Consider the following 25,039-nt stretch of genomic DNA (forward strand, 5'->3'; position numbering starts at 1 on the left):
TATTTAGGTTTAACAACTTTCCTGCCTCTGTCCTACATTCTGAAAACCTTTTTTGGACTTCTGTTAGACTCCAAGTGGAATTTTGTCCCACGGGAAGAATATGAAAACACATATATGTATATATACATATAAATGTGTATACATGCATGCATGCATGCATGCATAAATTATATATATATATATATATATATATATATATATATATATATATAAAGAACCCACTTCTTTGTCAAAACCTCAACTTTCTGGTGGGTTAAGTCTGGACATTTCTGCTGATTTTACTGTTTCTTAAATGATATTGTGACAATGTAGACCTGACAAAGAATGGTATATGGTACATGACTTGCAAAGGTAAGTAATTATAGAATGATTAATTCCATAATGCTGGCAACAGAGCCATCTGGTGGAAAAAATCAACTCTACAGTTTAAAAAACATGAACATAAAAAAAAAAGGAGTATTTTTAATCCATAAAAATCTGAAAATGCCAAGTGTTCCTTATGGGAACATGGTGGCAACAAAGATTGTTTATAGCGAGGCATTGTCCTATCTTGGGAACAGCATGGTGCATACTCTTAAACAAGACACTGGAAGGATGAAATGAAGAGTAAAAAGTACCTTTGCTTGAGGTTCCCTATTGTCCCCTTTCAATAAAATAGAGCTAATATTTTTAATTCTCATTTTCTTTTACTTAATAAAATTAATTTTCTTCACTCTCCCTCACTGGGAGAAAAGAAAAGAAAAATAAACACATATACATACATATATTGAAGTAAAGCAAATTTTCTCTTTGGCTATGTCCAAAAAATTGAAATATATATGTGTATGTGTCTATCTCTATCTCTATCTCTATCTCTATCTCTATCTCTATCTCTATCTCTATCTCTATCTCTGTCTCTGTCTCTGTCTCTGTCTCAGTCTCAGTCTCTGTCTCTATCATGTCTATCACTCTAATTCTATCACCTTTCTATTGGTAGATGAGTAATATGTGTCCTTTGGAATCACCAGATGCTAATTTAGACAATCATTACTGCCCTTCCCCAGCTCCCTCAACTTTGCTTTCAGCCTGCAGCCACCAACTCTAGCAGAGATCAAAAGCACTGGACTTGGATGAAGAGTGTCTTGAGTTTGAATCCTGCCCAAGTTACTTACTAGATGGATGTCCTTGGGCATATTACTTAACCTCTCTCATATCCAGGTTCATTTTGTGCAAAATGGGAATGATAATAATACCAACCCTGGCAGGGCTACTATGAGAATTAAAAGAGACAACACATATCAAATGCCCTGCAAATGTTAAATTGCTATATGTTAGTTATTGTTGTTGTTATTATCCATAAGGCACAAAATAATATAAGTTTAATGAGATAAGGGATTGTTTCATTCTTTGTGTTTATAGCCTCAGCATCTAGCAAAATATCTGGTACCTAGGGAATAGCAGTATATGCTTGGGGGCAATACAACTGATGGAAGATACAGTGTCACACACAGAAGGAACAGAAAGAAAGGCAATTTGGCCAGTTAAGTGTAGAAGAAGGGAGTTTGTGCTAGGTAGTTAAAGGCTTTAAAGGATAAACAATGAAAGCCCCAAGAATGCTCAAAAAATCTGGGTCTCCATCCATCCCAATGGAAGCTACAGTCTATGTCAATGAAGGAAATTCTTTTGCTGATAAATTAATGTCATTCTCAATCACCCACTCACCCTACATATCTAATCAATCAATTTCTTGATCATTTCTATTTCCACAACTCTCACACTTCCTCCTCTTCTCACCCCCTCACAGTATGTTACTCTAAATCCAAGACCTCATCACTCTCACCTAAATTATTATCGTACCTTTCTAATTAATTGGTCCTGTCTCAGATAACTCTTCTTTCCAATCTATAGAGCTGTTAAAGTGATTTTCCTAAAGCATGGGTCTGATCAAATCTTCCCCTACTTTCCCTACTTCTTTTTAGTCTAGGATCAAATAACTCCTCTGTTTGACCTTAAAAGCTTTTCACAATGTGGCCCAGTTCTATTTATGTAGTCTTCCTACATATTACTCCCTTTCCATGCATTCCATACTGGCCTTGCTCTTCCTCACACACAACACTCTTTGTCCACTCTGTGACTTTGTAATAGCTGTCAGCCATAGCCTTTCTCATTTTCACCTCTTGGAACCTGACTTCCATCAGGACTCACCTCAAGTGCTACCTTCTACAGGAATCCTTTCCTGCCCACCCCTGCAACTCCATCCTTCTAAAATTACTTTCTTTCTACTCTGTAGGTTTCCTGTATACCTATTTATATTCATGTTGTCTCCCCCATTAGAATGTAAGCTCCCTGAAAGGAGGGACTCTTCAATTTTCCCCTTGTATCCCAGGTATATAAAAAAGCACAGTGCCTAGTCCTTTAAAATATGTTTATTGCTTGACTGCTAGTAAAATGTGACCTTTGACAGACTATTTAATTTCTTTTAGGCTCAGTTGCCTGATTTGTAAAATATGAATAAGCCTTGTATACTTAGTCCATGGGTCTAGACAAAATGAGATAATGAATATCAAATGTTTCACAAGTTTTAAAGGGTTATTCAGATATCAACTTTAAAGCCTTTCAATTAATTCTGAAGTCAAATTCAACGTGAAATTTGAATTTGGAATAAGGATGGTACCTTCTCTCCTTGCATCAGCTATCACCTTGGCTGAGGACTTGCTCATCACATGGACAATATAGAGTGGACAGTTCACAGCATTAGCTATGGTGATGGCTCTCAGGGTGGCTTCTGCCTCTACAGTTTCTGGGCGGCACAACTCGTGACCCTCAGGACCAGTTATCCCCAGGGCCAACATCTTCTTTGCCCCCTGAAAATGGATCAATAAGAATGAAAACACATGTAAAACCAAATGAACTCAAGATTCCAAAGCATTAAATGGAGTAGAAATCAATTGTTCCTATTACCTGAGTGTTATGTAAGAGAGAAAGAGAAAGAAAAGAAATGTCTTTACACTAATTTATAGTTTTACCACTTGGCTTGATCAACTGAGAAAAAATTCTAATGGGAATTAATTCTAGCATTAATGCTAATTAGGTTTTTCATAGAAAACTAGTCAAATTAGTAATAAAAAGTTAATAAGGATAAAATATTGAGAATCATTATTGATTCAGAATGAGCAATGCTAGCATTATCTATAGCCCTAATAGCCATTCCTCTTTGAACAGTCTCATGATGAGCGAATTAAGAAGTTTCCACAGTGTAGTGCAGAGATAGCCAACATAAGTCCTAAGAGAAAAATGTACTGGACTGATTCCAGGATGTGTTCTATCTGAAATTTTAGTACAATTTTAAGCCCTAATTACATAACATAAAAAAGTAGGTCTTAATGAATAAAGAACTGGTCTTGGGGTTAGGAAGACCTGGCTCCAAGTTTCACCTTATAATAGATAGGACTAATATTTATTAGGGTCCTCCTTTTTCTTATAATATGGGTTAGGCTAATTTTTCCCTAAAAGGAAACAAATATGTTCCTGGGACTTAACTAGCCAAGGAAGGGACCCAAATATCAAGTTTCATGACTCTTGATAAAGATTCTTAGTAGTTTCTAAACATATTGATGATGTGCAGCTAGGTGTCTCAGAGAATAGAAGGCTTGACCTTCCTAAATTCAAATCTGGCTTCAAACACTTGCTAAATGTGTGACCTTTGGGCAAGTAGCCTAGCTCTGTTTGCCTCAGTTTCCTGATTTATAAAATTGAGAAGGATATGGCAAACCACTCCAGTAATTTATCAAGAAAACTCCAAATGGGAACAGTTGAATATCATTGAAAATGACTGAATACAACCACATAGAGGTGACTATTTGGTCACCAAAGAACATATAATGGTCCATCAGTGCAAGATCAGGGACCTGACAAATACATTAAGATCAGCAAAATGCCTTCTCTGATGACCAGACTTAATTCTAAATAGAGACAAAGTGGTTTACCAAAGCTAAGTACCTTGTTGATTGTCTCTTATATGCTATGGCTAACTAAACCATCTTTTGTTAACTGTTAGATAGTCTATGAGTGCATTTTCTCCCAAGATTGCACCTGAAATAACAGGAAGCTCTTAAAGACAATCAGTGAGAGATACATTGACAGTATGCACTGATGGAGGTGTAAGGATCATTCAACATGTATTTTTGAATTTACTTAATTTTAGATTATATAGACATCATATAGTGAAAAGAGAGCTGACTTCAGAATCAAGAAGTCTTACCTCTGACACATCTCCATAGGCATCTAAATTTACTTAATATTTTAGAAAGTCCTTTTCTTCATATTTAAAAATCTCTCTCTTGAATACTTGAAAATTTTTGAGTTTATAATAAAAATAGTTATTTTTAACTACTAAATGTATTGAAATTTGAAGCATGTCAAAAATGACATAAAACATTTGAAATATTTATTGGTGTTGTTTTTCCTGACAGTGAGCTGTGGTTTCTTTTTGTCAATAAAGCATTTTCTGTGTTCAGTCACACTTGGATTATTTCCTGTGATCTAGTTTTTAATTTTTGTTTTCTTTTTATCTTGTTGCTTTCTTGGAGAGACTAATACTTCTTAATTTATCTATGTGAATCTTTTCTTCAGTGCTATTTTTTTGACTGTAAAATTCATGCATTTTTAAGCTATGACAATAACTTTTGCTTCTCTTTTATCATTATTTTTTTTCATTTCAATATTTTGTGTTCCAGATGTTTTTTTTTTTCCTTCAGCACTCTCTGAGCTTCCAATTCTTTGGGGGAGATCCTCCATTATGCATCTTAGTTTTTTTCTATCCTATTGTTCATGTTTTTTAAATCTCTGTTGAGTTCAGATTTGTAATGAAAAAATCATTCCTAATTTCACATTTTGAAGATTTTTGCTTCTTTTTTGAATTATTCTGAAGCTTTTTAAAGTTGTTCCATGACCCTTAGTAGTTCTCAGGATTATAGCTTTCCTTGGGCCTATCCTGGTTCATTTTTCTCCATCCTGTGATAAAAGAATCTTAGGTTTAACTGTTAAATGGTCAAAGGATATGAAAAGGCAATTTTTAGATGAAGTAATTAAAGCTCTATAAAGCTCTTATAAAAAACTAAATAATTACTAATTAAAGAAATGCAAATTAAAACAATTCTGAGACACCACTTCACACCTATCAGATAGGACAAGAAAAATGATCAGTATTGGTGGGGATGTAGGAAAACTGGGACACTAATGCATTGTTGGTAGAGATGTAAATTGATTCAACCATTCTGTAAAGCAATTTGGAACTCTGTCCAAATGGGGCTTACCCTTTTCCAGCAATATCAGTACTAGATTTATATCCTAAAGTGATTTTTAAAAAAGGGAGAAAAGACCCACAGTACAAAAGTATGTATAGCAGCTCTTTTTTTGTAGCATGAAAGAATTGGAAATTGAGGGGATGTCCATCAATTGGAGAATGATTGAACAAGTTGTGGTTTATAAAGTTGATGGAATACTATTGTTCTATGAGAAATCATGAACTGTAGGACTTCAGAAAAACATGGAAAGACTTGCCTGAACTGATGCTGAGTGAAGTGAACAGAATCATATTAACAGCAACATTTTGTGCTGATCAACTGTGATAGACTTAGCTCTTCCCAGTAGTACAATGCAAAGACAATTCTAAAATACTTGTGATGTAACATGCCATTCCCACCCAGAGAAAGAGCAATAGAGTCTGAATGCAGACAAAAGAATATTATATTCAATTTTTTAAAATTTGTTTTATGATTTTCCCTATCAATTTTTTGCCTTTTGTTCTGATTCTTCTTTCATAATATGACTATTCGGGGTAGCTAGGTGGAGCAGTGGATAGAGCATTGGCCTTGGAGTCAGGAGTACCTGAGTTCAAATCCAGCCTCAGATACTTAATAATTACCTAGCTGTGTGGCCTTGGGCAAGCCACTTAACCCCATTGCCTTGCAAAAACATAATATGACTGTTCAATGAATATACTTTCTAAAAAAGAACTTGGGTTTCTCATTGCAGCTTTATTAATTCTTCCTTCTGTATTTAGTATCCTATCTGCTTCATTTTCTTATTCATTAGGTTTTTTATTCAGGCTTTTTTTTCTCAATATTTTGGTGTTTTGAGCATTATCTGGTATTCCCCATTGTTTAATTTTAGGAACCTTCCTCACTCTTTGGTCTTTCTCCCTTCCTCTGCTGCATCACTTCCTGAGACCCCCTCAGCCTCCTCACTTTAGGATTTCTAGAATTTAAAAGGTCCTGGTCCCTGACTTGAATACATTTTGGGGAAAGAGAGAACAGCCCCCAAATGAGTTTCCAGTATTTTTTTCCCCTCATAGTCGATGCTTGTTTCCCTTTAGTTTCTGGCTCATAGACTGCATTCATCTTTCACCCTGTCTACATGTTTCTTCCTTCCCTTCCTCCAGTCTGTTCTTTTCATTTTTCTTACACGTGACTGGATAAAAACATTTTCTGTAGTTGGTGGGTACAGGTGTGTTTGGGCATAATTAGTACCTTAGAGTCCCAATAGCTTGACCACGAGTCTTCAGATTGTCGAGACTGTCTGTACTATGTTAGACACATGGAATAGTTTGGGGATATTGGTGCTCAGTGAGACCTCTTCATCTTAAAGTTCTCCAGAGTTAATTTTTGAATGTTCCACTTTGACACTGTGACTGTACTATTTCATATTACCTGGAAACCTCAAGTGTCTCTTTTTATTTTCCTTTCAATTTAAGATCTGAATTCAAATATATGCCAAATGCTTACTTGTGTCCATATGTTCTGGGTTCTATCTTCTTATCTTGTGGGTTCATTCATAGATATTCCTTAAAATGTGCATACCAAGTCATGTAATCCACAACTCTGTAGGGTAAGCAATGCTTAGAAACCTAGCCTCACTAAGCTGCTTGTTCAGAGTCCCCCAGCTGCCAGAGGCAGCACTTGAACTCATGTCTTTCCTAATAATGTTCAGCCTTTCTCTATAAGACAGGGGTTTTTAATACTTGTTCGTATCATGGTTACCTTTGAAAACCTGAAGAAGTTTATGGATCCCTTCTCTGTTTTTAAATGCATAAAATAAAATACATAGGATTACAAAGAAAATCTATTATATTGAAATGCTTATCAAAATACTAAAAGAAAAGCTCATAGACCAAGATTAAGAATAATTACTTAATAATGATTTAAGACTAAGATGAGGACCCTCAAGTTTTAAAAACCAGTCACCCCAAAGTAATATAGCATTGTAAATAATTTAAGAAATAGTGTTCTCTCAATCTCCAGAGTACATTTTGTGATTCAGTTTCTGACCAAGAGCAAGTGTTTGTCAAAAAAGTCTATTCAAATCCATTGCTTCAATCAACCCACGCCCTGGCTCTCCCATTGCATGGCTGTCTTCCCAGATGCTAGCTAGCATTCTGCGCCAGTATTCCAAATGGCTCAAAACAAAAGCTTTAAGAAATGCAAAGAGGATTATTAATATTTTTATAATAAGAAAGGTCTGAGATGTAATAATGGCTTACTGTAAAGAGGAAAGTATTTATTTTGACTTTAAGAAGCTCTAAATAAACAGAAGGGAAAGGTGACCAATGCCCACAAATCACCTTTCCAGTTAAGGCACAGAGAATCGTGTTCTGAATTTCCTTCTTACCTGAAGCATTAAATGAGGATACTAATTTAAACTTTCTGTTTTGGCACTATAGAGGCCACTTATCTTCCATTGAAGCTGTAAGCACTTTCATGCTTGCAGATTTGAAACGCACACACTCACCTCAGCAATCAAGTCTCCATTCTCTGCGTGGACTTGAGCAATAGCTCCAGTTTCCTTACACTGAGAAAAAGCCGCATACAGCTCTAGATCTCTAACCATGTACACATCTTTATAGGCCATAAACATCTTGAAAGAGTTAACACCCTTGTTTTGTGTTAGCATTTTCATTTCTTCTTTCACCTGAAAGGGAACAAATAGAACTGTTCTTGTACTCAAATAATAGTCATCCCTACCCCAAATAAAGTGTCCAAAACAGGGAGAAAGATAGGACCTGCTGGTCCTGGGATTTCATTATATGGGGAAATCTCAGGAGTAGAAAATACTATCAAATTAAGGTGACACTTTGCAATTTAGAATCTTTGAGAGTTACTTAGAGCTTGAAGAGGCTAAGTGACCTGCCCAGGGTCACACATCAGAATGTGTCAGAAATCTCTATCTGCTATAAGATGCTACCTCTTATGAGAAATAAGAAAAATGCAATTATCAACAAGATCCTTCCTAAGGTCAAAAATTATCCCTTTGTCTCCTTGTAACTTAAAAGATTTAGTGAAGTCTTCTCATCAAAATGTTAGCCCATGTTTTTAAGTAATGCTGTATACTCAGAGGAACATATGGATTTAAGTAAGCATTTGCTAAATATTTGAATTCAGATCTTAAACTGAAAGGAAAATAAAGAGACACTTGAGGTTGCCAGTTAATATGAAATGGTACAGTCATGGTGTCAAAATGGACCATTCAAATGTGCCTTTAGGACATTGTGTATGGCCCAAGTCTTAGAGGCCATCTGAATATAAGGTAACATATTCATAAAGCCATATTCATTCCATTCCCCATTCCCCACCCCCACCCCACCTACACTTGCCATACATAATACCTTCAGGTATTGAGCTTCCCCTATTCTTACTCAGGTTATTCAATCACCCTCATAATCTCACTTTAATTATTGCTTACCACAATTGGCAATGCCTTTTCTATGTTCTCTTTGCATTTAATCTCTATTGCCTTGGTTATAGCACTCTATTCATCCTAGGTTCATTGCTGGCCTTCTGATCATGAGTTCTGAAGATGCTGCAGTCCTGTGATCACCCTAGTAGTAAACTATCAATTGATATACTTCTAACAAATGTCCAGTATAATCCAAATGCCGATTTCTAAGATAAAGGACTCTATTTTTTCTTTCCTCTTCTATCTTCCCTTAGATGCTAAAGATGATTTGTTTTATAATGACACATTCTGAAATTGCAACCAGTGAGGTAAATTTACATTCCATTGAGTGGCCTCCTTCCTTTTACTCTTCAATTCCAACCTGCCGTCTGCTCAGACCCTTTTTGTTCCTAACCTTTGACTACTTTTTGTTCTTTGGTACCTAAAACTCATCTATTATTTGAATAAATGTGAGCAATTGAGTTCCAAATCAACATTATAATTTGTCAAATAGTTAAAAACCTAGGCAAAGGTTATTTATTAATGCATGAATATTTATATGAACTGGAGCACCAGGAAAAAAAAGTTTAGTTTTGAGTCAGACCTGATGCTTAATTGTTGTGTGAACTTTGGGCTTGTCACTAAATCTTTTTATCTAAGTGGAATTTTAATCCTAGTTTTAATTTCCTCCTTTCAAAACGGAAGGGATTGGAGTAGATTATCTCTAGGGACTCTTTTAGTTTTTAATCTATAACCCTAGGAAACTGAACTATAAATGTCTAGAGTTGGATAGTATTATTACTTTGGGTAAGATTTTTTAAAATTGAAATTCTGCCCCATGCTTTAAAGCAACTGTAATGTTCATTGCCTTCAGAACAGCAACAACACTAATCAATGAAAGGAGGACAAGGGAATATATTACAGGTTGAAAATCTAACAATTTAAAAAATCTATAAAGTTGAATGGATATATCTTCATTTCATAATATTACAACATCTTTTATGGATAGAGTACTTTTCCTCCACATGTATTATTTATTAAGCATCTTACAGAAGACATGGAAATGTTCTGGGTCCTTTCCCTCAAGGCTCATATTATAGATTTCATGTATTGTGGTATGAATATCTTAGTGAGAGACAATCAAAGAAATGGAATTGTACAGAAATGCATGAGGTCACTTGGTCCATCCCCTGTCTTCTGGGAAAGTTCCCTGGGAAAGGGTACCTGGCAAGGGATCCTTGATCATCAAGATCAGTATTGTTCAAAGGCAAATAAAACAATTCATTTTCTGCTTTTGCTTTTCACTAGCAAGTTGTTCTTTAGAAATATAAAACTAGAGAACATACTAGAGATCTCAAACTGGATGCTTTTTTTATTTTTTTATAAATAAATAATTGAAATCAAGGACTACTTACTACTGAGAAATAGTCTTGAAGGCATTATATAATTGCAATCTACTAGAACACAGTATGCACGATAGTTTTTAAAACATGAAATACAGAAATGTATTCTACCAAAATTGTGCAGGGAATTTGGAATCAGCAGAACATGAAATGATCCAAATTTGATGCAGAACAGAGATAATCACTACCTATTTTGTGACTAGGTGATATGAGACCTCACTTAATCAAGACCTTGATTTTCTGCCTCAGGAAGCAGGAATGACAGAATCTTATATAATCTGTACTCAAGCACAACCTACTTTGCATTGCCTGTTTTCCTTGTGTTCAAATTTATAAAGTGGGTGCTATTTTTAAAATACTTGCTGAGTAGTGCACCTGAGGAAGTGGAATAGGGGTGAAGAAGGGTGGGGCTTTCTCAGGGAGACCAGGATGACTATAACTGAAGCAGTTTTATGAATGAGAAACAATGAAATTGAAGAATTGTTAAATTTCCAAGATGTTTGTCTTTCATTTGCTTTTTTTTCTTTTCAAAGAAGATCATGACATCTAATCCATGATATGCAGGTGAATTGCATTTGAGTGAGGGGGTGCTGTGCTAAGTCACCAGCCTCTCTTTCTCTTCCGGAGCCATCTGAGTCCAGTGGCCAGATATGAATCAGGATGACTGGAGGATGCCTTGGATGTAAGGCAATCAGGGCTAAGTGACTTGCCCAAGATCACACAGCTAGTGTCTGAGGCCAGATTTGATCACATGAGATAATGAATATAAAGTGCAATGTAAACCTTCAAAGTAACTTTATTGCTGTTTTTGTTGTTTTAATATTATTAAATTATGTCAAGTTACTCATTGTGAAATGAAGCAAATATTTATTGATCAAATAACAGCAGTAGAGAAATGTGTTTTCTTGCTGGAAAAGATTCCTAAAGATGCATCAAAGACTATTTCAGAGATTTGGGGGGAAAATAGCTCTGACTCTTAAACAAGACAACTGGGATCAAATTCTGCCTGTATGACCTCCTATTTGACTTAAGAGAAGTTGTTTGACCTCCCTGGGTCTCCATTTCTTCATCTGTTAAATCAGGGCCTGGACTTAAGGACCCCTGAAGTCCCTTTCAAGTCTATATCAGATGGTATACCTTAGAGGACCCAAGAAAATCATCTTACAAAACTACTTAAAACAATTAACAAATTTAGCAAAGTAGTAGGATATAAAATCAACAGACATAAATCTTCAGTATTTCTAGCAAGGAATAACCAATTCTATATCATAGTTATACAATATAGAGCCTATCAAAAACTATGAGCCTATAAAATCAGATATCTATTACATATTTCCAACATTCACATAGACAACAATTACAATGGTTTAGAGAAATGACTTGCCCAGGGTCACATAGTAAGTATCTGAGTCCAATCCTCTATTCACTACTCTACATTGTCTAAGGACACTGATGATAATTATGAAGTCTTGAACAATAATAAGAGAACAAAACATCTAGGAGATTTTTAGGGGTCTTTTCTTCCCTGCTACTAATCAATGGCAAGAGCCCCAAATGAAAAACAAAGATTTGGGAAATTAACTCATTAGGAAGACAGTGTATGTGAATGGCACTTGAATTACAGAAACAAATTTAATCTCAAACCTTGAAAATGAAATATAGAAATGAAGGACTCCTGATCAAGGATGAAGTACATATAACAAAGGCTGGTAAAAATCTATTTTCCTGGATTCTTGAAAATCTCATTCAAATAGTCTTAAATTGCAAAGGAATAGGGGGGAGGAAGAAAAGTTGCCTGTGTACATCTATCCTACTGGATACCATAGAAAGTGGAACAATATAGAAAGGAGAGAATAGCAGCAGAGACAACCAGAAATTCACGGGAGACAAAACAACTGAGAAAAAAAGCTATAAAAAAAATCTATGGATTTGTCTTTTGTGTTAGAAGGAAAAGGTAAAGTGACATAGGGACCCTGTGTTCTTTGACATTTTTACTGATGATTTGGCTAAAGGAAAGGATGCGATGCTTGTCATAGTTCTGGATGACATAAAGCTAAGAGGAGTGGCTAACACTGAATGACAGAGATAGGATTTTAAAAAAGATTTAAAATGTAGAACACTAACAAATTTAATAAGCTGAAATCTCAGGGATAAATGTAAATAAAGTCTTATATTTGGATTCAAAGAATCAGCTTCACAAATAAGAACTGAGGGAAGTTTAGGTAGTTATCTATTCATATCTGAAAAATATCTAAGGAGCTTAGTGGGTTAGCCAAACATGGTATGACAGGCAAAAAAAACACACGAAATAAATCCCTAGTTTTATCATAGCTGGTTTAAGAGAGATATAATGAACAGAAAGTAATAATTCTATCATACTGTACCCTGGTTGGACTATAACCTTCAATTCTGGGCACTAGTTTTAAGAAGGCTACTGATAATTTGGTAAACACCCAAAGGCAAGCAAACTTGAGATGAATCATCTCAAGGTCAAACCAGATAAAGATTTTGTGAAAAAAAAGAAAAGGAAATGATGAGTTTGCAGAAGAGTCTTAGGGGGTCTGAGAACTGTCAAGTATTTGATCAGTGTTTTACTCTGGGTATTCAAAAACCAACAGTTAATTAGTAAAAAAAATTATTGATAAAAAAATATGAGAACATATTCTTGCCATTAGAGATTTTGCAATCTAGTGACCCAACCAAAAAGATGAAGCAAGTAAACTTTTTTTTATTTTTTTTACTTTTGGTCAAAACCATACCTACATAAAACTACGCCCTAGTATTCAAGGGTAATATCCCATTTGGGCTCCTGAAGGAAGCTTCTTCTTCATACCTGGTCACTCCACCATGTAACTGCAACATGAAGTGAATAGTCACAACAGACTTTGGGATCTGCCCAGCTTCTCCACATGTCAAAGGCTTCAATGAGGGAGCAGCCTTTCTGAGGTATGGCGAAATCAAGGATCATGGTGGTACCTCCAGCCAAAGCTGCCTGAAACCACAAGAGATTTTCATCACATTAGCAATCAGATTACTAATTCAAGTTATTTATTGCCCTAAACAATGTTCATTTTTTTTTAGGTTTTTGGAAGGCAAATGGGGTTAAGTAGCTTGCCCAAGGCCACACAGCTAGGTAATTATTAAGTGTCTGAGACCGGATTTGAACCAAGGTACTCCTGACTCCAAGGCTGGTGCTTTATCCACTACGCCACCTAGCCGCCCCTACAACAATGTTCATTTTTGAGAGTTTCTGGACCACAAATTTTCCTTCAAACTAACAAAATATTACGCATTTATTTTCATATTTTATTTGATGAATTTTTCTGTTTTATGATTTGTTGTCTGGTCCACTAATTTTTTTAGGGTTAAATTATTTAATCAGTAATTTTAAATTTTCTTCAGAGGTTCTTTATATTGAATATTAAATGTATTTGTATTTTTTAGTTCCAATCTCCTTTATTTTTTTTATTTTTTGTGTTTTTGCAAGGCAAATGGGGTTAAGTGGCTTGCCCAAGGCCACATAGCTAGGTAATTATTAAGTGTCTGAGACCAGATTTGAACCCAGGTACTCCTGACTCCAGGGCCCGTGCTTTATCCACTGCACTACCTAACCACCCCTCTCCTTTATTTTTTAAATAAAAGAAAGATTTTATTTATTTTGAGTGTTACAATTTTTCCCCTAATCTTGCTTCCCTCCCCCCACCCCCCCACAGAGGTCAGTCTGTTAGTTTTTAGAATGTATTTGTAAGGGTGGCTAGGTGGCGCAGTGAATAAAGCACCAGCCCTGGAGTCAGGAGTACCTAAGTTCAAACATGGCCCCAGCTTAATAATTACCTAGCTGTGTGGACTTGGACATGCCACTTAACCCCATTTGCCTTGCAAAAAAAAAAAAAAAAAAAGAATGTATTTGTATTGCATTGTGACCTGTGATGAATGTATTTACTCTTTCTGTTCTTCAATATTTATGAAATTTTTATGCCTCAAGACATGGCCATATTTTTATAAAGGTATCATGCACAGCTAAGAAATATATTAACCTCTTTCTGTTCTCACTTAATAAAGGTCAGATATCTATCATCTATTTTTCTAAAGTTCTTTTCAAGTTCTCAATTTCTTCATTTTCATTTTCGTCATATAACTCTAGATTTGAAAAAAGTGCATTGAGATCCCTCATTATTAAGGTTTTACTATTTATTTCTGCAATTCAATTAACTTTTCCTTAAAGATATGATTATATAGTATGCAGTTTAATGCATTTGTTTAGTATTCATATTAAGTCATTATGCCTTTAAGCATAATGTAGCTCCCTGCTTATCTCTTTCTATACTTCTGATTGTCTGATTTTAACTATAGTCTTATTTGTTTGCTACCCATACCTTTTGGAATTTACCTGAAGCCTAATAGATTTGTTATATTCCTGCATTTTAACTCTTCATGAATCTTTATATTTCAAATGTCTTTCTAATAAATAATGTGTTGTTGGATTCTGCTCTTTAATCCATTCTGTAAACCTCTGACCCCATTCACATTTATGGTTATGATTTCCTTCTATCTTGTCTCATACTTTTTACCTTTCTCACCTATCCCCTCTTTGCAAAAAAAAAAAAAAAAGCAGAGGTGGTGAAAGAAATTTGCCTAAAACCTGTAATCTATAAACAATGCTACTGTTTTATATTCCATTTCCCCTCTTCTCCTTTCTATCCTTTCTTTTCCTTTTAATCCCAGATGAAGAAAAAGCAAAACAAAAAACAAACTACAGAATCTGAATGAAGACTATGTTCACTTTTTTAAAACCTCTCTTCTGTTTTTCCTTCCTATCTCATGGTTTTCTTTCTTTTCCCTTAATTTTAATTCCTCATACCAAAAATGACTAATATTTAAACATGTTAAACACAAATGTACTGGGGCAGCTGGGTTGCACAGTGGATAGAGCACTGACCCTGGAGTCAGGAGGACCTGAGTTCAAATCCAACCACAGACACTTAATAATTGCCTAGCTGTGTGACCTTGGGCAGGTCACTTAACCCCATTGTCTTAAATTAAAATAAAAATAAAAATAAAATTATTTTCAAATATACATGTACAATGTTTACTTGATTGTTCACCACTGAGGGAAGAGGAGTGTGAAGGGAGGCTGGAAGAAAATTGTGCAATTTATATAAAGATACATGTTGAAAAATTTTCATAACATGTAATTGAAAAAATAAAATAAATTATCATTTTTAAAAAATTAATTTCCCTCTCCTCCTCACTTTTTCCCCAGTATATCTTCCATCATTTTCATTTCATTTCTTTCTTTTCATTAGACCATGAAAACAGAATAAACTCACCTCTGTTCCCTCTTCTTTTCTTATCTAATTTTATGACCCTTGAAAACATTAAATATCTAAGAAGACACTTGTTTCTTTTCCTCCTACTAGATTGTAAATAATTAGCCTCTTATGTTTCCACTTTGAAATACCTATTTCTAGCCTTTTCATAATGAACAATTAAATTCTCCATTTTATTAAAGGTCTATCATCTCTTGTCCCCTTCCTCCAAGTATAGGATTGTGCTCAATTTTATTAGACACTTTTAGTATAGAATATATATATATATATATATATATTTTTTTTTAGGGTTTTTGCAAGGCAATGGGGTTAAGTGATTTTCCCAAGGCCACACAGCTAGGTAATTATTAAGTGTCTGAGGTCGGATATGAACTCAGGTACTCCTGACTCCAGGGCCGGTGGGTGCTCTATTCACTGCGCCACCTAGCTGCTCGAAACTAGAGATTCTAAGAGAGAATATACTTCAGGAAAAGAAGACATCCTATAAAAAAGAAATAAGAAAAACTTGAATATGGGGAATAGCAAATAGATTGATTTGGCTATAATCCAAAGATTTGGTTGTAAGCTTTTATCATGTGTTCTTTGTTATCTTGTATTACAAATTCCCCTCTTCTTATAGTGGCAACTGCCAAATCTTGTGTAATCTTGACTGTGACTATTCAGTACTTGAGCTTTTTATTTTTAACTGTTTAATTTAACCTATTTTCCTTAACTTGGAAGAGGGTTTCTTTTGAGAGGAATCATTTTTCCCTTGTTTTACATGATCTATGTAACTTTCATTTCTCATTTCTAATAGATAATATGATATGTAAACATTTTCTCATCATAATTTCAGTTTGTCTGATGATTATTTTTTCAATTGATATTTTATTTTTCCAATTACATGTTATAAGAGGTTTTCAACATTCATCCACATGCATGTTTTAAGTTACATAATTTCCTTCTACCCTACCTTTCCACTCTCTTCCCCTCAGCAGTAAAAAGTCAGGTTAATATAGTACAAACATATTTGTGTTTAACATGGATACAGATCAGTCCTTTTTGGTATGAGGAATTAGGATTAAGGAAAAAGAAATAAAACCATGAGATAAGAAAGAAATACACAAGAGAAATTTTTAAAAAGTGAATGTAGTATTCATTTAGATCCTGTACAGTTTTTTGGTTTTATTTTGTTTTGTTTTGTTTTCCTCTGGATGGGAATAACATTGTCCATAGCCAGTCTCCTAGGCTTGTCCAAACTCTCTGAACTGCTGAGAGAAACTGCATCCAAAAAGGATGATCAACTCATAATGTTGTTGTTAATGTATATAATTTTCTCTTGTTTCTGCTCCCTTTGCTCAGCACCAGTTATTGTAATTCATTCCATGCTTCTCTAGAGTTCAATCATTCATAGTTTCTCATAGAACAATAGTATGCCATTACATTCGGATACCATAATTAGTTCAGTTACTCTTCAATTGATAAGCATCCTCTCAATTTCCAATTCTTTGCCACTACAAAAAGAACTGTTATGAATATTTTGGAACATGTGGGAATTTTCCCAATTTTTATGAATTCTTCTGGATATAGGCCTAGTATTGGTCTTGCTGGATCAAAGGATATGATCAGTTTCATTGCTTTTTGGACATAGTTCCATATTGCCCTCCAGAATAGTTGGATCAGTTCACAACTCCACCAACAATGCATTAATGTCCCAATCTTCCCACAGCCTCTCCAACATTGATTGTTTTCCATTTTTGTCACTGTAGCCAATCTGATAGGTATGAGATGGAACCTCATAGTTTAATTTTCATTTCTCTAATCAGTAATGATTTGCAGCATTGTTTCATATAATTATATATAGCTTTAAGTTCTTCATTTGAAAACTGTTCATATCCTTTGACCATTTATGGTTTTATGATTCTTTAGATTCTTGACCTATTTTCCAAGTAACTTTTAAAAAATTATATAATTTACATTTTCTTTTTTCCCAATATTTTAATTTTGTTTTATAACTATTATTTCAGAGTAGTTTTCTTTTTGTGCATTATAATTTTCAAGGAGTTCAATTCTAGTATTAGGCTTATCACAATCTCTTTCAAGCTACTAATTGTCCTTGACATTCTTTATTTCCCAGTTGTTCCATGTTATAACTATTGCTTCTTTTTTTCCCAAGGTATTCCTGTGGTTCTTGTGACCAGAATTTTCTTTTCCCTGAGACTATTTTGAGTTATTCTCTTCTTTTGGGCTTATCCCTTGGGCTACTCCAAAGTATCTTGGTGTTTTCTTCAGTATATATTTGCTATCTGTCTGCTATCATGTCTTTTACACTTATTCATTCAATATGTAAGTGCCTACTATGCTTAAAACGTTGTTGTTCAAAAATAAAAACAGGAAAAAGTAGTCCATGCCCTCCAGCGGCTTGAATTCTCCTATGAGAGTAGAGGAAGAAGATAAAAATATTAAGGAACTAAGTCTGAAGACACATAAAGTAGAGAATATATATAAAATAAATAGAAAGTCATTTGGGGTACACTAAAAACTAAGGTAATACTTGAATTCAGCTTTCAAGGAGGCTAGAAATTCTCAGAGGGAATATCCTCCAGAAAAAGGAGATACCCTGTAATAAAGAAGTAAGAAAAGCTAGAGATGGAGCCTTGAATATGGAGAGAAGCAGATAGGTTGGTCTGGATGTAATATAAAGTATATGAGTGCATAATGTCAAATCAGTTTGTAAAGAGGTTGGAGCCAAATTGTGAAGGGCTTTAAATGTCAAATAAAGAAATGTATTTGATTCTAGAGACCCCTGAGAGAGACACTGAAGCTTTCTCAGCAGGAGAATGACATGATTATACCTGTAATTTAGTATTATCATTTTAGAAATGTTAAGTTAAATTATCTAACATATATAGCCTAGCCTTGGCATACTCAAGAGAGAAGCACAATGAATATCCTAGGACCTGGGAAAAGTCTAAACTCCTGAGAAAAAGTTTCCTAGTCATAGTCAACTAATAAACCCATTGATTAACTGGTTTCCATTCCCCAGCATAATGTCAAAGCAACTCTAAAAAACCTGGAAATTTATACTCAGATGATTCCAAGATTTTTACTTGAACAGCTGCATCTCTGAATTCTTTGGAGATTAAAAAAAACTTCAGAAGTAATTTGAAATTTTAGGTTTTACATGTTATTCAGTGATTAGTTTGCAGGTTCTCCTTAGAAAAGGGCACCTAAGTGTTGCAATGGATAGAGTACCAGGTCTGGAGTGAGCAAGACCTAAATTCAAGTCTAGCCTCAGATTGTTAGTAGCTGTGTGACCTATTCAGGTCATTCACTTCCTTCAATAATGATTTGGAGAAGGAAATAGCAAACCACTACAGTATCTTTGCCAAGAAAACCCCAACGAAGAGTTGTACACAACTGAAACAGCTAAACATTAATATCCTCAGAGGAACAAAACAAATTGGTTTCATCATTGTCCCAAAGGTAAAATTCAACTTTTATTTGGTGAAACTCTTGGCAATTTTAATCAATCAATAAGTTGTCACATTCATATAATATTTCAATCATTGTCCTTAATACTGGGATGTTAAAGAAAAAAAATAAAGTAGAACCTGCCCTCAAAGTGCTTATATTCTAATAAGAAAAATTATATGGACACATAAAAGCAAAGTAAATATAAAATATTTACAATGTTAATGCAAAGTTATTTCAGATATGGGACTTACTAGCTATTGAGGAGATCTAGAAAGGACTTAGGTAAGAGGGTGGCACAAGCTAAGCTAAAAGAAGTATAATCCGTCCAGGTAACACATTGGGCAGATACATGGAGATGGGAATAAAGAACAGTAGTAATATTAAATTAGACCAGTCAGTCAGACTATGAAAGACTTTCAATGCCATAGAAAGAAGATTTTGCTTTATCCTGGAAGAAACAGAGAGCCACTGAAGCATTTTGAGCATCTGAATAGTATTGTCAGACTTTTGCTTTAATAATAATAATTGAGCATTTTGTGTGGAGATTGGATTGATGAGACTGGAGGCAGAGAGACTAGTAGTCTCTGCAATAGTCCCAGTGAGATGAGATGAGAGTCTGACCTAAGGTGATCATAGACATTAAAAGAGGAGGACAATTATAAGGGATATAGAGGTTACCACAACTCTATGAGATAAGTGATATTATTATCTCCATTTTTGCAAGGCATTCAGGTTAATTGACTTGTCCAAGGTCACGCAGTTAAATAAACATTAAGTGTCTGAGGTCAAATTTGAACTCAGGTCCTCCTGACTCCAGAGCTGGTACTCTATCTACTATAGCTAGAACTACCTAGCTATCCCCACATCTTTCATCATTGACGACAATGGCACCAACCCATTTGAACTCTAGCAACTAAGTCATTAATATGCTAAACAAAGCGATGGAAGAACATTAAGAAAGGGAGAAAAGTAGTGCAACTAGCTTTTAATAACCTTCACTTTAACTAAGATTTATGGTATACCCTCTATAGAGAAAATATATGCCACGTGAGTTTTCCTGAGTTATTAAAAGTTATTGGGGTGGCTAGGTGGCACAGTGGATAGAGCACCAGTCCTGGAGTCAGGAGGACCTAAGTTCAAATCCAGCCTCAGACACTTAATAATTACCTAGCTGTGTGGCCTTGGGCAAGCCACTTAACCCCATTGCCTTGCAAAAAAATACTAAAAAAAGTTATTAAAAAGAAGGAAGTCTTTGGTGTATCTCTATAGAATATCAGTGCAAAGAAAAAATAAGAATCAAATAGGAAAAAATAGAAGGGTTGAAATCTCTAACAAATGTGTCAATATCCATCAATCAATTTATTTATTTAGCACTTATAGCAATGAAGTCAGGGAAACTTCCCATTACCACCCCCACTCCCAAGAATCAACTGAGGGACATAAGAAAAGAATATCTAAGTATTATTTAAAATTCCTAAAGCCAAATGCAAGGGCAGTAAAATTTTGTTACTAAGGGGATATGTTAGTTGAAGCAAGAATTATATTTAATGCATTTGAATGCATATTTCAGCAAAATAATTTACCACCCTATTCTTGTATTCTTGATAAAGGGCAGGAACAGGTAGGGAAGGGAAGATTTAGCCTGTGTTTAGTCTATATTTATTCTGTTAGCCAAGAAATAGAGCAAAAATGTTCACATATGATTTTTTAAAAATCATCAATTACTTTAGCTAGCAGTTTCCAATTTATTTCTTTAGAACTAGGTCTAATTTTTACAAATAGATTATATATATGCATGTGTGCATGAGCATATGAAAATATGTGTATATAAATACATACAAATATAAATATTAAAATACCTGTAGTTTCTCATTGACTTCTGGAGTTTTTTATCTGTATGAACTGGGGAGGTTGCTTAACTAGAGAAAAGATGTCTCAGGGAATATGATAACTTTATTCAAGTATTTGAAGGATTATGACAAAGAGAAAAGTAATTCAATAGCTGAATTCTATTTGAATCCAGGGGGAAGAATCAAGAGCAATCGGTAGAAGATGCAAATAAAATGTAGTCTTGATGTCAAGAAAAACCTCTTTACAAATGGGTCACCTCAAAAGATAATCAATTTTCTCCCTCACTGAGGACCTTCTAGCTAAAGACTGGATGACCATTTTAGAGATTTATTAAAGATTCTTTTGGGGGTATACATTAGAGCAGAGGACATTAAGGTCCCTTTTCATACTAAAATTCTCTGATTCTATGAAGTTAGGAGAAAAGAATGCATTTTTCTCTTTTCATTAATTCTGCATTCCCTAAGTCATTAGAAAGAACTTTTTAACTTCGTAGTTTAGTGAGATCACTTTTAAAATGTTGACACTGCAGTTAATTGTCTGGTTATGAGACATGGATGTATGGCTTATCAGCTAGATTGTTGCATTTTGAATAGAACCAAAGCACTATTTCCAGGTTCACATTTCAAAGGTTTCCATGGACAGGGAAAATACCCAGAAAAACAATACCATACTGATATTTCTATACTAAGTCTGAGAAAAGATGACAATATGGAAGGAATATAAATATTTCTCCTTGTTTTGCCTCTCTCTTCTTCAGATTTTTCCTCTTCCAACAAGAAAAAGTAGGGAAACACTTGGCTGACCAGAACAGCTATCCTGGATCAATCTGTACTAGGGTAACCTGGGGGACACTGACCCTTGTAACTTTCTAAAATATTGCTGATTGTTTAACTCAGTTATCAGCAACCAAATATGACACATTTGCAAAATAGGCCAAGTTTATTTTTGTTACCTTTCTCCCCTCCTGTCTCCTCTCCCCTTAAACTATGCAGAATCAGCAATGAAGAGGTCTGCCCAGCTAACCCAAAATCCTTTGTTTTTTCCAAAAGATTCTATAGTGTTATAAAACCCTTAGGGAGTAATCCTAGGTTGGCAAAGTAAGTCACATATATTTGAAATCATAAGTTAAGATTATATAAATGCAGAGCATCTCTATCAATATCTTTATCTGTAAAATGAGCATATACATATATATCGTATGACATATGATATATATGTCAGTATATGACTTCTAGGGTCTCTTTGAAGAGTCCCAAGAAAATTCTCTGCTGAGAATATGCTGGGAGTAGGGATTGGTATAATAGATTCAGTGACAGGTAAGCCAATATAAAGTAAATATAAAAATGGGAATTGGGGACATAGCTCAGAGAATGTGCTAAGGGAAGCCAAAAAGTGAATGGGGTGGGGGAATAAGAAATCTCTGAAGATTAGTCAGAAGAAATACACAGAATGAAGATCAGATTGAGTTATGATGAAAGATAGTTGAAAGTTTATGCAATTTACAAAGTTGATAAAAGGTTGATTAAAAATGCTTAACTAAAATATAAAAGGGTCTAAAAGGGGAGGGATGCAAAGGTCAGAAGAGTCTAATAAATTAGGGACATGATTCTTAGGTAGAATTCAATTGGAGATTCATCTAAACATACAAATATTACTAGTTTTCTTTTTCCAATTGAAACTACATGCTATAATCTGGCTATGTTGAGGTTTTAGAATTTAAGTGGGGAAAGCATGATTTTAGGGCTCATTCTCATTCTCCAGCATATAAAAGAGTAAAAGGCACCATTCTCATTGTAAGGTTGATACCTACACCCAAACCATGACTCTCTGAAAAAACAAAAATTATGATTCATTTTTCCTTGGTGGTTGAGGTGAGAGAGAATAGCTAGGAGTAATCCACCAACATTATTCATAAAGTCTGATTTGTAGATGAAGAATAAAGTCTCATAGGAAAAGGGTCAAGCAATGGCATCAAGTCTATGAATAATACTCGTGGTTATATTACTTTTATGGATAATATGAATACTTTGGATTAAACCTTAATTAACCTTAAGGGAGTGAAGTCTCCTAAAGAAGCTTTAGAGGTGAACAAGTATTGGTAGAGCCCAGGTAAAAGAGATGGAAGAATGTATCACAAGTATACCAGCAGGCAGGTTTTCGTAGTGAACTTTAATTCTTGAGGAGAATAATTACTCCCTCACTGAATGGTTAACTGAATGGCTTTGCACCGAGAGAACAATGTCTTTATCAAAAGTTATGGATTTCCTATAGGAATAATAGTTCTGCACATTTACTCTGGGAATATTAAAAAAGTCATTAATTCAATCCTCTGACCTCTTCAGTTTGTCAGGGCATCTCCTCCAAAAGTCCAGTGTTTTGACTTGGAACAAGAAAGAGATATGCAGAACCATACACTCTATTCCCTTGTCTTTATTGATCAACTCTTCCTGGTTCACTGTTCCTACATCCGTCATAGGATGCATTGGACACTTCTACTCTGTTAGCCAAGATACTACTTGTTTTCTAATCATGTCAATTAGTTGGGGGTTTGTTGTTATTGTTATTTTTTCTCTACTTTTGAGATATATCTGGGAGAGGATCACCAAACATTTTATCAAATAGTGTGAGCCAAGAGAAGAAAAATTCTTGAAAAAATCAATAAATGTTTTTTAGGTTGAGATTTTTTTTTCCATAAAAGTAGGCAAATTTTTCTTTTTTAAAGGGTGATATGGCATTGGATAAGAGGATCAAAAATTTAGAACTTTGAAGCCATCAAGTCTAACCCTCCCTCCCATTTTTTCATATTGGGAAAATGAGATCCAGAGAACAACTTTTAGAAGGTCACACAACAACCAGATGACCGAAATAGTATTTGGATCAATGTCCACTCATTCCAAATCTAAGAAGTCTCCCCCCCACCCCCAGCTACAAGGCTAATCTTGGATTCAGAAAGATATGAATTCAAACTCTGACTCTGATATAGATGAGCATGTAGCCTTAATAGTACAATTCCTTATTGACCTCTATAACTCTGTATCTTTCTGATGAAACCCCTTATGCAACTTTTCCTGAAATAATTCATGGGTAAAATGCTGTTGTTCACTTATAAATAATATATCTTTGGATTTGAGGTGGTCCATAGTTTTAATTGTTCAGAGCAATAGTCTATCTGTAAAGTTAGAGGGAATTGCCACACCAGAAGTTCCCTACCAATAAAATCTAAAGTCCTAACTTACATTTTATACATATATAGATTTTATCTATAGATATATGTCTATATAGCTCTCTCTCTATATATATATATATATTTATCTATATCTATATATAAATTTCCTTGTTTTCCCCCTCAGAACTTTCTCAGCACTTATATTTGCCAGTTGACCAAACAAAATGTGTTTACCTTTTCTAATCTTGCCTCATAAATCAAGCCTTTCAGTTCATAATTACTTTGGTTGTTCTTTTCTGAAAGCCTTCCAATTTATCCAAAACCTTCCCTTAAGAAAAAGAATATGCTATCTCAGATGTAAAATGGAATGGAATTTAATTTGAGATAAACTCTAACAAAGAATGGATCATAATATTACATAACATGAGATTTTATCTATCCAATTTATTTCATTCCAAATCATGTATTACCATAACACCCAAGTGTGTATTTATCTTAAGGTTTCATAGCTTTCTTGGTTCCAAACTCCTCCTGAAATAGGTGACGAGTTTCAATGTAATCAATCATAAGACCCAGTTTACCTATGTAAAAGAAAAAAGAAGCTTATAACTTGAGCTTTGAAAAAAAACTAGCTAAATTTTGAACATCATCCCTTGTTACTAAAAATTCCATTTCAGAAAGATATAAAATCACCTCCCATCCTGCTTTCACCAGTGGATCCTTCTATTTAGATGAACTTTTGTGAAGGTGTCATCTATATTTACCATTATATATCTTTTGAGTTCTTAATTTTTTCTTGTTTCACTTTCAGAGTCCCAAGGATTCAAATGGACAAGAGATGTATCTATTTAAACAAGACACATTCTTGGACACATTCCATTCAGTTCAATGCCCTTTGAGCTAAACTATTACTAATGTTAGATAAATAAGCTCTATTAGAATTTTTAAAAATCCTTTTTGATTTTCAAAGTCTTTTATAATGTTTCCACCTGGGCTTTCTAGTATATTGCACATTGTTATGGTTATTGTTATTAAGTCATTTTCAGTCATAACTAAATCTTTGTGACCCCCATTTGGAGTTTTAGGCCCAACATTCTTTCCACTATAGTGCACCCCTCCCACACACACACATGCATACATAC

General features: G+C 34.6%; 1 protein-coding gene across 4 annotated transcripts in view; it reads right to left on the reverse strand.

Moving 5' to 3' along the window:
* Window positions 1–25,039, reverse strand: part of DPYS (dihydropyrimidinase) — a 124,145-nt gene that overhangs the window by 88,671 nt on the left and 10,435 nt on the right. For 3 of the 4 annotated variants that reach the window (XM_074200928.1, XM_074200927.1, XM_074200929.1), the window contains exons 2-4: window positions 12,928–13,086; window positions 7,768–7,947; window positions 2,654–2,843 (exon numbers count right to left, since the gene is read on the reverse strand). In XM_074200928.1, coding sequence (XP_074057029.1) covers window positions 2,654–2,843; window positions 7,768–7,947; window positions 12,928–13,086 — 529 coding nt within the window. The remainder of the gene's footprint in view (window positions 1–2,653; window positions 2,844–7,767; window positions 7,948–12,927; window positions 13,087–25,039) is intronic. The other variant, XM_074200930.1, reaches the window with a different exon arrangement.

This window comes from Macrotis lagotis, chromosome X (genome assembly GCF_037893015.1).
Source record: "Macrotis lagotis isolate mMagLag1 chromosome X, bilby.v1.9.chrom.fasta, whole genome shotgun sequence".
NCBI lineage: Eukaryota > Metazoa > Chordata > Mammalia > Peramelemorphia > Peramelidae > Macrotis > Macrotis lagotis.